General features: G+C 54.1%; 2 protein-coding genes across 3 annotated transcripts in view; both read right to left on the reverse strand.

Moving 5' to 3' along the window:
• Nucleotides 1-5188: 5188 nt before the first annotated feature.
• On the reverse strand, nt 5189-11945 carry Plekho1 (pleckstrin homology domain containing O1). 2 transcript variants are annotated; one of them, XM_051157721.1, is made up of 6 exons: nt 11849-11945; nt 11590-11736; nt 8211-8351; nt 7455-7559; nt 7021-7122; nt 5189-5937 (listed from the first exon to the last, which is right to left on the reverse strand). In XM_051157721.1, exons 1-6 carry the CDS (start codon nt 11873-11875, stop codon nt 5245-5247), a joined length of 1215 nt encoding a protein of 404 aa, XP_051013678.1. In that variant the 5' UTR covers nt 11876-11945; the 3' UTR covers nt 5189-5244. The 2 variants fall into 2 exon arrangements, with proteins under 2 accessions (XP_051013678.1, XP_051013679.1); XM_051157722.1 differs by lacking the exon at nt 7021-7122.
• Nucleotides 11946-16230: 4285 nt separating this feature from the next.
• The window catches only part of Vps45 (vacuolar protein sorting 45 homolog), a 61344-nt gene continuing 60795 nt past the window's right edge, over nt 16231-16779 (reverse strand). The window contains exon 15 of the mRNA XM_051157723.1: nt 16231-16353. Coding sequence (XP_051013680.1) covers nt 16269-16353 — 85 coding nt within the window. The 3' untranslated portion in view covers nt 16231-16268. The remainder of the gene's footprint in view (nt 16354-16779) is intronic.

Here is a 16779-nt window from a genome sequence, read left to right on the forward strand (position 1 = left end):
AAAGACCTGGGAGTTGTAGTTACAGGTGGATGGGAGCTGACTGGACCGGGGGGGGGGGGGGGGGGGGGGATGGTGGTGCTGGGAACTGAACTCTGGTCCTCTGCAAGAGCCGCGGTCTTTACCGCTGCGCCATCTGTCTCTCCGGCACCGAGGAGAAAGGAGTTTCTGTTCTCGTTGTTCTAATATTTTGAAGAATGAAAAGCAAGAATGAGATTGAGAATAGTAACTGAAAAAGAACAGAGTGGTTTCTGAGTTCTCCCGAGCCAGCAGGAATGGGGGGTGAGGAGGAGCGGCCAGGAGTTAGCGCTGAGGCCGCTGCAGACCCAGGTCCGGGGTGGGGGTTGGTGGTGGTGGGGCTAGCTGCAGACCCAGGTCGGGGGGGGGGCCTCGCTGCAGACCCAGGTCGGGGGGGAGGCCTCGCTGCAGACCCAGGTCCCGGGTGGGGGTGGGGGTTGGTGGGGGGGCACGCTGCAGACCCAGGTCCGGGGAGGAGGGGTGCCTCGCTGCAGACCCAGGTCCGGGGGGGAGGGGTGCCTCGCTGCAGACCCAGGTCCGGGGGGGAGGGGTGCCTCGCTGCAGACCCAGGTCCGGGGAGGGGGTTGGGGGTGGGGGCCGCGCTGCAGACCCAGGTCCCGGGTGGGGGGGTGGGTGTGGGGGCCTCGCTGCAGACCCAGGTCCTGGGGTGGGAGGAGGGGGGCCTTCTCCGAGTCACTCTTCTTCATAAAGTTCCACCAGCCTCTGTGCTGGTGGCTAGGGGAAGTTAGGAGTCTGTAGTTCCTCTGGCTCAGGCACGGCTTGCCATCCTCCTGCCTCAGCCTTCTAAGGCGCCACCATGCCTGGCTGGGAATCTAAACTTTCCAACTGCTCCCTTTTATATTTAAAAATAAGAAGATAAGATGCCAGGAGACGGGTATGATATTAGGTGAGGAGTTTATTAAATGAGCACGGTGGGGGGGGCGGGGAGAAGGAAAGGGGGGAGGGGTATGAGAGAGAGGGAAAGGAGGCAAGGCCACGCCCCCATGGCAGGTAGGCAATGGTGTCACAGGTAGACAGTAGGCAGACTGGAGCAGACTCCTAACTCTTCCCCACCCTAAATGTTCTCCTGTTGGTTAAATCTCCACGATTCCTGCAAATTTTCGCACTAACCCCATCCTTGCTTCAACCAGAGAACCACGGTGCGGTTGGACTGGGGGCACATTCACGACTTCCTCACCCCACCCTGTTTTCCAAGTGGAAGTGGACTGCACTAATTGACCTCGAGGGTCTCAGCTGTGCTAAGTTGGGTGCTTGTTAGAGCTCGTTAGGCTTGTAATTAGTGCAGGGAATCTAGGTCAGAGGCAACCAGTTGGAGTGATGCTCTCCTGGGGCACGGATAAAGGTGGGGAGAGAGAAAACACATCCCTTGTTTTTTTGAGGGTGGAGTGAACCAGGGACAGGGGACAGTGGGGCTCAGACGAGGGTCACCACGTGCAGAAAAGCTCCTCTCTCTCTCTCTGTGTGTGTGTGTGTGTGTGTGTGTGTGTGTGTTCGCTCCCGCTTTTACTCGGGTTTCCTCCAGCCTCTCCTTATATGGTATGGCTCTAGAGCAGGCTGGGGATTGGCTGCTGTTGTTGGGAGACCGGGAGGCAGGAGAGAAAAGCAGAAAAAGAAACCCAGCGTAGGGAGGGAGGGGAGAGCGTGCTAGGCTGGCTTCAAGGGTTACAGAAGGGGCAGCGGCCTGTGAGGTGTAGATAGAGACTTTGGGATGGGTTTCTAGGGAGAATGGGGACACGGTTCCTGCTGCTAGGGGCCTAGGGGAGTGGGTGGGGATGGGACGAGGATGGCTGTTGCTGGCCCTAGGGTCACAGCCTTAGGCTTAGAACCAGTTTGTGAGGGGGCCCTAATGGAGAGGGAGAGGTCAGAGAAACTTGTGTTCAGCCCCTCCCCTTTCTTTTCACCCTAGACAACTTACAGCAATGCTGTGGAAATCATATGCAAATTAGCTCATTAGCTTTCCAGGCCAACACCTCAGACCTCTTCCTAATGGAGGAAGCTGGAGACTGTACTTTCATCAGCCCCCTCCAGCCCTCTTCAACAGCTTACGGAGAGAAACAGGCAGAGCGGAGGGGAATGCCACTGAAAAAATGAGTTAAGCATCTGGTGCTTAGACTTACCTGTCTCTACTCTTGAGTCACCCTGGTTCAGCTCTGTCCTGGGTTCCCCCCTCCCAGTCCTGGGGCCTCCCAGGGGAGTTTCCCCTCCTCAGATCACTTGGGTAAGAGGATAGAGCCAGGCTGTTGGGAGGGAGGGTGAGTATAAACATCCTGAAAATGTTTGTCAGCAGCCACAGGCTCCTCCTCTCTCCTCCCCATGTGGAGGTGGAGAGGTGAAGAGAGAGAACGGCAGAGGAGGACAGCCAGGAGGAAACTAGCTTGCCGTGATCCTGTCACACTGGCGACGGTCTAAACATTTTTACATGATCAGAAATCTTGCTGGCAGCCGCCCCCAGCCGCAAGCGTGGAATTTAGGTTGCTTTTCTAGCGTGAAACATGGTTTGTGTTAAGCCCTGCAATAGTTGCAGAGCAGGAATCTCGCTTTTTCCTCTTACCTCGCGTGCCCTCCTCTCAGGAGAGCGATAGGCAAGGCCTGTGGCTCCTTCGAGGATGTGGGGTGGCGTGGCAGAGATTGGCCCTGTGGCCTGTGCCTCAGTCAAGCTATGGCCCGGCCACCTGAGCTTGCTGTTCATGACTTACTGAGCTAAACTAGTCACAGCAGCCTTGGAAGCCACTGATGGACAGACAGACAGACCACTGGCTGTTCTTTACCACGCAACAACCGTAGTTTGCAGAGGAGAAAACAAACTCTTCACCCAGGGCCTCTTAACCAAAAAGTGACAGTTGGGAACTTAAATCCAGACCCCTGTGGTTTCAAAAACCGAGGCTCTTTTTATCACTGGTAGAGACTGGGTACTGGAACACCTGCTGGGAGCCGCTGGCTTTGGCTCCCAGAGCCTAGAGCTTTCCCGCTGCTCACCTGGCATGTTCCTCCAGTGTCCGCTATGGTGTGCGCATGTGTGTGTGTCCCTCCCCTGGGTTCCACAGATGACTGGCATGTTGGGACACATATGCCATTCTTGTTTGCCTTTTTCTTTATTATGTGGGTGCAACGACAAGGAAAATGAAAAAAATGCTGATAAAATGAAAAGACAGGAAGGCATAAAGTGTATCCTTGGCAGCTGGGCGTGGTCGCGCACGCCTTTAATCCCAGCACTCGGGAGGCAGAGGCAGGCGGATCGCTGTGAGTTCGAGGCCAGCCTGGTCTACAAAGTGAGTTCAGGACAGCCAAGGCCACCCTGTCTCGAAAAACCAAAAACCAAACCAAACCAAACCAAAAAAAAGTGTAGCCCTGCCAATATGTGGCTCTGCAGACTCTGGGGTCAGAGTTGTGGGGAGTGAAGCCTCTTGGGGGTGGGGGCAGGAAGCCTGGGTCCCTTACTTTGGCCCCCTAGGAGAGCCCTGGGGCACAGGAAAGGTGGCACTTTGTGTACTTTCCTTGGCTCAAGTGTAGATTGCTCCAGGCTAGGTCTCGGAGAATGTTGATGAGGACAGTGAGAACAAGAGTCCCTCTCCCGGCAGGCTGGGGAGATGGCTCTGTGGTAAGAGCACTTGTGAGTTCAAATCCCCAGCCCTCCTGTGTGCCTGAAAACCCAGAATCTCTTTCCTCAGGATGGCTTAGTCTGAGGGACTACCCCAACACTTTTACAAGGCGACATGTCCCAATAGCGATGGTAACCCGATGCTGTTGCTCACGCCTAGAACCCAGCACTCCAGAGGCTGAGGCAGATCAAAGGGGCCAGATCAAAGGGGGTCCTCCCCCTAAAAATCTGTTAACAGAGCAGCCAGGGCCCCTGTTGCCTGTCCTCCCTCTTATTTCTCTAGGAAATGGCTGCAAGGGTGAGACTTCAGGAGGATCCAGGACAGAGGACTCCAAGGACAAGGGGCACTTGTAACCCCGTATTTGCCTGATTCACGTGGCTCTAGGACCCCTTATTTCTGGAATTATTCAGATCTTGCCCTCCTTAACCACTAATAAACTTCATCTTAGAAAATAAGCTCATCAGCCGGGCATAGTGGTGCACGCTTTTAATCCTAGCACTCCAGGAGGCAGAGGCAGGTGGATCGCTGTGAGTTGGGGGCTAGCCTGGTCTACAGAGCGAGTCCAGGACAGCCAAGGCTACACAGAGAGAGACCCTATCTCGAAAAAAACAAAAAACAAAACAAAACCAAAAATAAATAAATTAATTAAATAAAAAAAGCCCGACTGCCACAGCCGGGCCTCCGAGGAAGCCAGGCAGGTGGCAGTGTGGGGAGAGCTGCTCCAAGGAAAGGAGGTGGGCAGGGCAGAAGAAGCCTTGGCTTGGCAGAAAGAGGAAACTGGGTGTAGGTCTGGTTTCCCCTCCTTCCCACACAGGCTCCATCGCAAGGCAGTTTCATTCTTAGTTCAGTTCTTGCACTGGGTCAGCTGCTTCCCAGCTCCTGTATTCCTCCACCCAAGTCAGAGGACCAAGCTAGGCCCAAGCTTGTATCTTCAGATCTTGGTGGGAGGTAAAGGGAGCCCGGAATAAGATAACCAGGGCAGCTCAGCCTTGTTGGAGAAGATACAAGGGCCTCACCTATGCTGGGCAACCGCTTTGCCGCTGAGGGGCAGCCGCAGCCTTAGGTAGTATGAACTCAGACCCCCCCCCCCATACACACCATAGTGAGAAGCCAGTGATCGGTTGGGCGACCTTAGTCCCACACACCCTCCTCAGGGCTGGGGTAAATTTCACTTCTCTTGTGGCATGGACAGGTGGCATTGGCCCCTGTGTCCCTGGAACTCAAGTTGCACAGCTGAAATTTCACCCTCAGAATGAGAAAATGGACGTCCGAGGAAACCTCGTCCCCAGCCCGTTCTAACCCAGACACACGTGTGCATCCGTGTCCACTCCCTGCTGGGCCTGGGAGCAGGCGGCCTGAGCATAGGGCGCAGGCTGCCTACACGTAAGAGCTCCTTACTGGGGCCTTAAGGCTCACCTCCTCCTTCTGACTAGGGAGTTGACCCGGAGTAGGTAGGAAAAGGCGATAGTGGGTCAGGCATCAGCAAAAGCAACGGATTTTTTTTCTTTTTTCTTTTTTTGGATTGAGGTAAATTAAAAAAACGCTTTATCCTGCAACATTTAAAGAGTCTGTGGCCCCCAAAATTCCAGATTCACCGCCCCCCCGTCCTTCACATGAGGCTCTTCCGGTATTGACTGTGCTGGGAGGTCTGTCTGAGGTGGGAGTCAGGGGTGTGCAGGTCCATCTGTCTGTACAGGTCTCTCAGCTCCCTGACTTCCTGCAGCACCCTCTTCGCCTGGCTCCAGTTGGACGAAGCCTCTCCCAGCAGCCTCTCGGTCTCCAGCAGTAGCTGCTCCGACTCGGAGTCGGGCGGAGACTGTGGGGGGTCCTTGGCCTTCCGCTTGCCGTCCCCCAGTCCCTGAGCCTCCGCCAGCAGCTCCTGAGTCTTCTCAAGTTTCCTTGCTACCAGCTCCTGGATCCGGGACAGCTGCCCCGGCGGGGCGGGGGCGGGGGCTTCCTCGGCTCGGAGGTGGAGCGGGCGGGCTGGGGCAGTGTCCCTCTGGGATAGGATCTCCTCCAGGGAGGCACAGCGGCTCTTCTCTGGAGCGGGCAGCTTCTTCGGTGCTTGGGGGGTGTAGGTGGCTCCCTTCTCTGGTTTTCCCCAAGGCCGAGAAAGGCTGCTCGCTCGATGTGCCGAGGGCTGGACGCGGTCTGAGTCTGCTCTCCGACGACTGCCGGCCAGCTGCGCCACGGACTTGTCCAGATCGACCCGAAAGCTCTCGGCACAGGAGGCTGGCTCCTCCGGGGAAGGGTCTTCTATCAGGTCTAATGTTAGCATCCCGTCTGAGGTAGAGGTCGAAGCCTGGTCGGGAAAAAAATGTGAAAGGCGCAGTGAATGCGGAGTGCAAGCCTTTCTCAGCTTGCCTTCCCTGGAGGAGACCCTTCCAGCCCAACCCCTCCCCTTTGCAGTTTCCGGCCCCTCGGATGAGGATTTGAGTGTTGTTTGTGCTCTGTGCTCTGTGCTCTGTGCCCTGCTACCAGCTTCCCCAGGAGAGTCTACGTCTGTGTTGTGGACCCTTTAAGCATCACATGGGAGATACAGACAGAGGAGGGTGCTCTACCCTGTCCTCTCAGCCACAGCCTAGCCTGCTCTGATATTTGACCTCTGAATTTATGCCTTGTAATAAAACTTGTCTTCTTTCTTTTGATTTTTCAAGACAGGGTTTCTTTGTGTAGCCTTGGCTGTCCTGGACTCACTCTGTAGACCAGGTTGGCCTCGAACTCACAGTGATCCACCTGCCTCTGCCTCCCGAGTACTGGGATTAAAGACGCGTGCCACCACGCCTGGTGGCTTATTTCTTAAGTGCTATAATTTAGCAGAAGTGGTAAAGGGAATTGGGTACTTTCTATGCTGCACGTGTGCTGTGCTGACCATTTCTCACAGAAACCCTTTCCCGCAGGAGCCCTCAGTGCCTGGCTTTCCAGGCTACAGACCCACTTTAGGGTCTGCTCTGCTGACTTCAGGGCCTGTGCTGCTCCTCCTGTGTGGGCAGCCTCTCCCCCTAGACTTGGAGCAAGGATGAAGGGGAGAAACCTTGCCTTCACTCAGTAGAGGGTTTGCTGTGGGAGTATGTAGCACCTACCATCACCCACCAGGGTGGCTGGCCACCAACTGCTCCCAACACTTCTATCCTTCACCTTCCTAGGGCTATTTCTCATTTCCTCAGAAGTTACTGAGAACAGAGATGTCTGGTGGCAGGGTGCTAAGTAAGCCATTTTAATTTGGAGGAACTAGGCAGGGGCGTGGGGTGGAGCGGCCTCCTGAGCCTTTGGCCGTAGCTATCAGGACTCCCACTGGTGCTCCTGCTTGTACGTGGTTCAGATGGACCGACCTGCACAGAACTGGCCCCCAGGCAATGTTTGCCTTCTTGCAGTTTTAACATACCACAGCCATGAGGTGTCCCCGAGTTGGGGGGCGGCGGGAGTGTTGGATTTTCGCTCTGTCTCGAGTAGGGTGGGCAAGATAGCTGTCCTCCTCAACAGTGACCTGAAGAGATGTGCTTTAGGGCTCTATCCCAGCCGGGTGACTCCTAACGTGACTGGGCAACAGGCCCATCCCACCAACCCCTCCTGAGCAGGGCCCCAGACACATGGATTTACGGACCCAGTTGAACCAAGGCTGCCTCAAACATCATGAAGTTGGGGGGACAAGTCAGCAGAGAAAAGAGTTAAAAGAGGGTGTGTGTGTGTGGAAATGGACAACAGGGCCTTTAAAGAAGCCGAGAAAGTAGAGCTGGGGGGAACTAAAGGGGCCCCTCCTCTAGTGAGTCACAGCTTGCCTTCCACCCCAGCACCCCCTTCCCGGAACAGGTCCCTGACCTCATCCAAGATCCGGTTCTTAGCTCTGGTGATGGCGGAGCTCAGGGCGTTGATCCACGACTCCTTTTCTTCAGGGCTCACAGCCAGGAAGATCAGGTTGGGTGCCTGTGGGGGGAGGCACTCTTGTTTTAGCTAAAGTTTTACAAATAAATTAGACCTGCCCCCCACCCTCCACTCTCTCCCCCCAAAAAAAAGAGAAAGAAAAAGGACTGGGAGTCTCTTTCCCTTACAACTAGCTCTGCAAGGAGAGACTCTTTGGGGCTCATCAACGGTTCAAAGAAATCCCTGATCGATCCGCTCCTGCAGAACGTGCCCCATTGTGTTAGAAGAGGTGGAGGAAAAGCTGAGAGACACTGGATTTGGAGATGATACTGGGGGCAATTAGGGGAGGTGTGACAAGGCTTCTGTGTCTGAAGACACAGAATGTGACAAGCGTGGCTTCCCTGGGAACTTCAACCCTGCATCAGGGCACAAGGATCAATAACTTCTTCTAAGAGAAAATATGTGTACACACGGTAGGGGTGTGTTTGCATGTGTGCGTGTGCGCATGCGCGCGCGTGTGTAAGTGTGTAAAGGGGGTGGGGGGGGGTAGAAAAAGATATCTTTATGGCTGAACAGGATTCAGGCTGGCCTGCCCTGAGGAAAGGAAGTGGTCGGAATATTCTCCAGTTAACTAATGAGTGCCAAAGGGAGGATAAATCTGAGTCCTACAGCCAAGACTGCCTAGCCCTTCGGTGGCCAGGGCAGCGCACCTACCGTGGAGCCCGGCTGCTTGCATCGGGCCAGGGTGAACTTGCTGTGGTTTTTTTTGCTCCTGCTCTTGGATTTCCGGAGCTCTTCACACTTCTCATAGTCACTGAGATCAAACACCTCCTGACTGGTTTTCTCATCTTTTACCTAGGGGAGGTTTGGGGTGTGAGAAGGGTAAAATTATTCCGCTTCTCCTCCTGAGGAAAGGGCAGTGTGGCCGAGCAGGGAGCCCTCCCACCCACAGGGTGTAACTGGGAGTGGGACTGAGACCCAGTTCCTGTGTGGGGATGTTCAGCCCCCTCCCCACAAGCTACCATCCCATGACCCTCATGGTGTCTCTGAAGGACATAGCGTGCAAGTCCTTAAAGGGACATGGTGAACGGGCTGCTCTGGTCATTCCAAGTAAGGAAGACTATTAACAGCCATGGCAAGGTGAGGAAGGCAGCCATCATCTGGAAAAGGGACTTGCCTCAGGCCTCAGGCAATACTGTGCATCACCAGAGCGTTCCTTCCCACCTGGTCTCTCTTCTAAGACAGGGCCTTATAAATTTTCCCTGATCGGCAGGCTGTGCCCCTCTCTTCTACTTGGTTGGAAATAGGCCAGGAATGAGTGGGTCATGTGTCCCGGGAAAAGGTTGAAACTAAGCAAATGTGGATTGGTAGCCCCATGTTTCCCTTGGCAGCTGCCTACAAGCTTGTAGTTGATCTATTCCCTTTGGTTTGCTCATCACACGTGCTGGGGTGGGGTGGGGGTTGGAGGGGGTGTGGGGGAGGCACATTTACCAATCTCCATTTGTCTGGCAAGGTTTGTTTCTCCTCTTTCTAGGGCTCCCTGACTTTTTTTGGCTGGAAAGTGACCTTAAGAGGCCTTAAACATCAAGGCGGACATGGGACAAGGTGCCACAGGGAACATTCCAGAACAGTTCACAGGAACTGTGGGATGTGGGATGATACGTCAACCTCCTCTCCAGAGAGGCTATCAGCAGAGGCCAGAAAGCTTGGAGAGGAAAGAGCTGGTGTGTGCAGTCAGGGGAAGGGCTTACTTGTTCTGCTTTCCCAGGGGAAGGGCAGGGAAGGGGAGGGGAGGGGAGAGGAGGGGAGGGGAGGGGAGGAAGCTCTCCTGGCTGGGACATGGCTGATAAGGCATTCTGGGAGCAGGAGGTGTTGACAGAGGTTAGGAGTGGCACCGGGTGAGGCAGGCAGCAGAATATGTAGATGCCGGTGCCCAGAAAAGACAGATACTCTGGCATCTTGTTCTCTGTTGTAGTCCGTCTTTTCTGTCACACTCAAGTCCCGAAGTCTTATTTTTGACTACATCTTCCAAATTAACCCTTCCTTCTCATGGTCCACAAGCACAGTTGGCACTGCTTTCACGCTGACTTCCTCTACGATGGAGGCACCCTAATGTGTGGGTCTGTTCCTCCATCTGGGCCTCGGACCTAAGACACCCCCGGCCCTCTTTAATTGAAAGAGTGCCCTTGGGGGTTAAGGAATGACCCACAACAGGGCCTCACAGGGCGCTGCACAGAAAGGCTTCTCTGGGTGGAGGAAGCTGTGGAGGCCTTGTTCTCCCAAGGAAGGAAGACTGAGGTGGGAGGATCAGGAACGCTTTCTTTCTTTTTTTGTATCTTCAATCTACTGGTTTTCTGCTACTTTTGTTTACAGGCAGAATAAATGGTGTCCTGTGGCAGCTTCCCTTTTAGCCCAGGCCCGCTGGACCATGGAATTGACTCTGAACAAGGGTCAGAGTCCGGTGTGGTTCCCTGTTTTCCAATGCCCTTCCCAGTAGGGGGCATCTGGCCCCAGGTCTAGTCAGATGCTCCTGACTCAGAGGGCAGCAGACACTGTAGGCTGAGGTCATTCTGTCCTGGCTCTGCTCTGCAGCCCTCCCTTCACACACACGGTTATTAACAAACTAACCATGCTTTGTTTTTTGTTTTTGGCCCCAAGTTTTGTCTTTTGGACAAAGAAAAGGGGGAAAAAAAAAAAAAAGGCCACGTTCTGTTTCCTTTAGCCTTTCACTGTCCTCTGGTTTCTCGTCTGGCTTGTGGGAAGGCCTGACTTGATGCTCACTGCATTTCCTGCCATTATGAAGTTCAGGGAAGACAGGAGATACAACACAGTGACACTTGCTGCTGGCTTTTTTAGAATAAACAAAACAAAAGAAGCAAGCAAGAAAATCGCGGGAAGAGCTCTCTCTGTAGGGCTAGATAGATAGCGGTGACCCTGAAAAGGAAACTCTGGGCCACGTCTTCCCTCAGCTGGCTCTCAAGCCTCTCCAAACCCCTGTCTAGGCCCTCTGGGGCTCACGGCTAGTTAGCACTCTCCGCTGCCTCAGTAGACAGTTTTCGGACGAGTGCAAGTGTTGTCTGCTTCAACACCATAAAAGGACTTATTCACCCAAGTACAACGGCAGAGTGCAAGTGTCTCGTGCCGAAAGCAGAACAGGGTTAGAGCTCAGGGAGGGGTTCCTGGTTGGTTGGTTCTGGGCAAGGGCACACGGGCCAGGGAGGAAGGACCAGTCTAAAAGGGACACAAGCTGTCCAGCATGCTCTGGGGACAGCCACAGGGAAGCAAGCCCCGTTTTTGTTTTTTCTTTTTTTCAGCGTTCTCTCTAATGATTCAAGATTTAGGGCTTTACAAAAGGGGAAAGGGGCGGGGGTGGTGGTGGTGGTGCCTGCGATTCCATGACCCGGCTCTAGATTCTGACCCAACGTGGTCAACTACAGAGCCAAAGCCACGCAGACACTCACAGATGCTCACAGTCCTAACTCAATCCCCCCACTCCACAAATAAAGGTGAGGATATGAGTTTCTTTCTTTTTTTTTTTTTTTCCTTCTCTCTTTTTTTTTCTCTTTAAGTGGAGTAGAAGGTGAGGAACCTGCCTGGCTCAGGACGCTGGCTCCTACAAAAACCTAGCATCACAGCTACTCTACCTCAGGCCCCAGAGACTCACTCCAGGGTGTGTTTTCTATGATGTGGGTTACTGTGCTACCTAGGGGACCTACAAATGCCCCTGCTACAGACAGGGACAGAAAGGGTGGTGGGCTGGTGTGGGGAAAGGCAGGAAGGGCGAGAGACAAGATGACCAGTGTGTCTCAACAGCAAATTAAAAAATAAAAATAAAAAAATCTCGTATTTCAGGGGGCCAGGATAGGGTAAAAGGCGGCGGACATTCAGAACTTCTGAGAAAGGTGTCCGCAAAGGCACATTAAATAAGTAAACTCCTAATTCCCACTCGGTTCTCTCACTCGGGGGTGACTTTTCTCCGCAGACACAAGACTTTTGCGACCCCTGAACTTGCAGGGAGGGAGGGCGGGGCAAGCCGGAGAACAAGCCGCCGTGGGGACTCGGGGGTCGGGACGGCTCGGGCAAGGGCGCCTACCTCCTTCTCGGAGACGTAGAGCTGGTCGCCTTTCAGCACCACATAGCGGTTTTTCCAAATCTCCCTGAAAATCCCTTTCCCGCAGAATTTCCGGACCCAGCCGACCTTCTCGGGCGCCGCAGAATGATGGTTTCCATCCGGAGGTCCCTGTCCGGGCCGAGACAGGGCAAGGGGCGGCGGTTCAGGCGGGTCTCCGCGCCCTCCCCACCCCCCAAAGCCCGGCCCCGGCCTCATTGTCCGCGCGCGGCGGCGCACTCACCCGCTTGCGGGAGCCGCTCTTCTTCATGGCCGGATCGGGCGGCCGCGCCCGCTGCTCGCTCGGCGGCTCGCGCTACCCGCAGGCCGGGCCCCCGCTGCCCCCGCTGCCCATGCCCGCCCCCGCCGCTCGGGCCCCCGGCCGCCGCCGCCGCCGCTGACGTCGCGGGCTCCGAATGAAGGGCGGACCGCGCCGCCGCCGTGCGCTCCCCGCCCCCCGCCTTTGTTTCCGACCCGGCGCCCGGCGGAGGCGCGAGCGGATAACCGGGAGGCGCGGCGGCGGCGGCGGCGGCGGGGCGGGGGGGGGGGGCCCGAGGCGTGGCGAGCGGAGCGGAGGCGCTGTGGGAGAGCGGCCGGCTTGGCCCCCGCAGTCTCCCGCTAGCTGAGCTCCGGGGAGTCTCCGGTCTCGACCCACGCCGGGGCGCCCCGCGAGGCCTGCGGGAAACACGCGTGCGGCGGCGGGCAGGCCCGGCCCCGGGAGGATGCCCCGACCGGGAGCCCCGAGTTTCTGATGAGGCTGGGGGGGGGCGGAGCTCAAGTTTGAGCAGAGCTTTGCTCACCGCCGCTCCGAGGTCTCCGCTCTCCCACCTGGTGAAAGGAGGGAGGTGAGAGCCCTGTGAGGACCAAGTTTTGTCTTCTGGTCCAGTTACCACCACACGATAAGTCAAATAAACCCACTCCCTGGTGTAGGGTGGACACACCCACCACGAAATGAGTTAACATCCCTGGCACAGAGCAGGAGAATCTTTTCCCAGAGCCGTCCAAGATGAAGTGTTGGTAAGTTTGTGGTTTGAGGCGTGGAGGATTTTTTTTGTTTTTTGTTTTTTTTTTTGGGGGGGGGGATCTGTTAAGAAAGACGCCCCCTTCTCAGACCCACTTTCCAATTCTGTAATCTCATTGGCCACGCTCATTGATTTCTTTTCCAGGTGGATACAGTGCCTTATCCTTTAAAAACACACTTATTTTGGTACTTAAAACTGTCCAGTGCCATTTTGTAAGGCACATAAGAGAATATTATCCCTCGGGAAATGATCTGTCGGGCACGGCGAACCGAGTGACGCGCTGCCGTTACAGGAGTTAGAATGTAGGTTTTCTGACCCCCGTCACAAACGACACACTTCCCAGACTGTCCCCACGCCGTCTCACCATCGCAGTTTGGTACTGTCCTGTTTAAAAGGCGATGAAAAGAGTGAGAAAACTCAAGCTATGTGGGGAAGCAAATGTACCAGCCTGGGGATCCAGCTGAGGAAATCGGCCCCCAAGAGCTTTTGGGAACTTGTTGTCCGGGCAGGTAAGAATGGTTTAGGTTGAGGTTTTTTTAATTTTTGTTTTTTTTCGAGACAGGGTTTCTCTGTGTAGCTTTGGCTGTCCTAGACTCACTTTGTAGACCAGGCTGGCCTCGAACTCACAGCGATCCGCCTGCCTCTTTCTTAAGACAAGGTCTTACATAGCCGAGGCTGCTTTCAGACTCACTACATAGCCTGGGCTGGTCTTAACCTGCCAATCTTCCTGTCTCCACCTGACTTACCTAGTTTAAATAGGGGCTGGGGGTGTGTGTGGCTCAGCCGTTTGCCTCCGTGTATCACCAGCGCTCCAAGGAGGAAACAGAAGGATAGATTCTGGCTCAGGGGGTAGAAGGAATTCATGACTTCGCCTGTCTCTCTCCTCTCAGGAGCTTTCATTTAGTCAACAGATACTAGAGTCTCTCCGGTGTGCAAGACAGGGCTTTGTGCATAGCATCAGACCCGAGCTGGTGCTTTGCAAAACATCAGGCTTGGGGGGATGGGGGTGGGCGGGGTGGACTCGTAAAAAAATAACCAAAGTCATTTTCAGACTCCAGAGCAGATGCATGTGGGCTGCAGGACCTTCTCTGCCTGTCTGCGTCTTAAGACATTACATAAATCTCTGGCTGGTCCCCATCCCTCCCGGCTCCCGCCTTCCCAGCAGCCGCGACTATGAGGAACTGCTGTCCTGGCTTTCTCTCTGCCTTGGCTTCATTGGACCTTCCTGTATGCCAGCCGTTTGCTCTAACGCCGGCTTCTCTCCCCGGGTGACCCTCATGGCACCTGAATCTGGATCTAAGCGGGATTGTTTCTAGAGATCAGAGCTTACGTGAGAAAGTGGAAAAAGCACTTCTGGTTTTCTTTACATGCTGTAAAGACACACACACACACACACACACACACACACACAGCACACAAACGCACGCACATACCACACACCACACACATAAATGCACACACACACCACACACACCACACACATGCACACACACACACCACATATGCGCGCACGCACACCACACACACATGCATGCACAAATATAACTTGAGCCAGTTTCTCTGGGGAGAGAAGATCCGGGGAGGACCCCTGTGGCTTAGCGCGCCCACGTGTAAGGCAGCACTGCCACAGCTGTACTCCACAGCCGGGCCTTTTATAAGTGCTCCACTGGGGGGGAGCAGAAACTCTCAGAGGTAACATCTTGTGAATTGCTGCTTGTAAGTTTACAGGGCAGAAATATCTGAGTTGACATTTAAAAACAAATATCCTTGAATTCAAAATCCTATTTTTAAAAACAGGATTGGCATTTTTCTCTCTCTCTCTCTCTTTTTTTTTTTTTTTTTTTTTTTTTTTGGTTTTTCGAGACAGGGTTTCTCTGTGTAGCCTTGGCCATCCTAGACTCGCTTTGTAGACCAGGCTGGCCTCGAACTCATAGCGAGCCGCCTGCCTCTGCCTCCCGAGTGCTGGGATTAAAGGTGTGCGCCACCACCGCCTGGCTCAGGATTGGCATTTTTGACTAGGGCATTTTAACCTATGGGGCAGAGAGTTATTAAAAGCATTTTAATTAGAAGGGTTTTTTTTTGGCCAGCTTGGTGGTGCACGCCTTTAATCCCAGCACTCGGGAGGGGGAGGCAGAGGGAGAGGCAGGCAGATTGCTGAGAGTTCGAGGCCAGCCTTGTCTACAAAGTGAGTCCAGGATAGTCAAGATTACACAGCGAAACCCTGTCTCGAAAAAACAAAACAAAACAAAACAAAAACAAAAAAGGGGGGCATTTCTAATAAGGACCCGTAATAATAGGCTCTCTCCGCTTTTTGCTCTCTCATTTTATTTACTCCTTACCATCACACAAGGAAGGCACTAACTAGTCTCCCTTTATGGATGAGGAAAATGAGCCAGATCAATATTTCCAATATTAATCACATAAATATGACATACATTTGAATAATGCTAGAGGATACTTACCAATATGTAGGTTGAGGAGCCAGAGGGACGGCTCAGCAGTTAAGCACGTGGGCTGCTCTTACAGAGGCCCTGGGTTCAGTTCCCAGCACCCACATGGACAGGCTGTAACTCCACCCACGCATGTGTGTGCTTGTGCACACACAAACACACACACAACCTTAAAACATTAAAAAACGCTCTATAGAGAAACAGGGGAACTGTGCTGTGGGGCCTTTGCCCCAGGGATGGAGGACACCTTAATTTCCTGCCATCGTTGCCACGGCCACTTTTTACTGCGTTCAGGAGAGGCGAAACCCAAGACCAGGGCTTTCATTTGCTCTGGTCTAATTAAACACGCCCTGGGTACAGGCTGTGCCTTCGCTGTTCGGTATAAACACCATCGCAAGTCTCACCTTACGGATTCCCATGAACAAGCCTCAGCGAAATCAAACAAAATCACTCGTATCTCTGCAGAATGAACTCTTACCGCAGCCAGACGTGGGTTCTCCATGTGACAGCAAATGGCTCCCCAAGGACCGAGGTGAAGTGGACAAGGGGGCCGTCGGTGGCCGCTGAGGCTGGTCCTGGGACCCTGACCGGGGCAGTGGGGAACGAGGAAAGAATAGACACACACGGGTACAGAAAAGCTGGGCAGCTGGGCTGTGTACACTCTGATGGACCTGCAGTCGCGGCCACGGCAACCTGGAGCCTCAGTGCATTTCTGTACAGTCCAGGGGAGATGTTAGCTGCAGGCAGTGGGTGGTATCTACAGGGGAGCAGTCTCGGCTGGTGTCAGTGGGTGGTGTCTACAGGGGAGCAGTCTTGGGCTACAATCATCCTGGAGGAGGAAGTTGAGTTGCTAGTTTCTGTGGAGAGGAAAGGCTTTGCCAGCTCTCCAAAGGTCTGCTTCCAAGTCCTTAACATGGCTCATGTCGCTCAGACATCAAGAGAAGATGGGACCCAATGATGGCACCATGTATGACACGGGCCTTTCTGAACCCCTCTTATCTCTGACAACCATTTCTCATGATCAATTGCAACAAGGCCCAAATACACAAAGATGTCGAATACACAAAGAACACGTTTATTTGATACAGAATCACAGGTGGGCTTGTCACGGGCAGTGGGGTGTCTGTACCAGCAGTTCAGGAATCAGGGGAAGAGGGAGGCCGGGCCACTCCTGCGGCTCTCCATCGCTGTCTCACCTTCTGCTTGCTGGCCTGGAGGTGGGCTGTGAGCTCTCCCTGCGCTTGTGCAGCCCAGAAGCCAGGACTTCCTCGAGGAAACTGACAAGGAAATTCCCGGTTAATGGAGAGAAAAGCAAAAGTCTCACTGAAACAGAGCTGCGCCCTCACGGTGCTGACCTGACCTGAGTAAGAAACAGGGATAAAGCTGGAGGCTGTGTGCTGTGTGCTGATGGACGCTGTCTGCTGATGGACGCTGTGTGCTGAGTGCTGATGCTGTGTGCTGAGTGCTAATGCTGTGTACTGTGTGCTGAGTCCTGATGCTGTGTGCTGTGTGCTGATGCTGTGTACTGTGTTCTGTGTGCTGTGTGCCATGTTCTGGACTCAGGCCAGGAGGAGGACAACATCTTCATGCTCATTATTGTGTTTTCTTAAAAATTTTTTCCTTTATTTCTCTTTCTTTTTCTTTTAGGATATGACTTTGTGACACAGCTCTTGCTGCCTGGAGCTCACTGTGTGGCCTTTTCT

The sequence above is a fragment of the Acomys russatus genome, chromosome 15, assembly GCF_903995435.1.
Source record: "Acomys russatus chromosome 15, mAcoRus1.1, whole genome shotgun sequence".
Taxonomy (NCBI): Eukaryota; Metazoa; Chordata; class Mammalia; order Rodentia; family Muridae; genus Acomys; species Acomys russatus.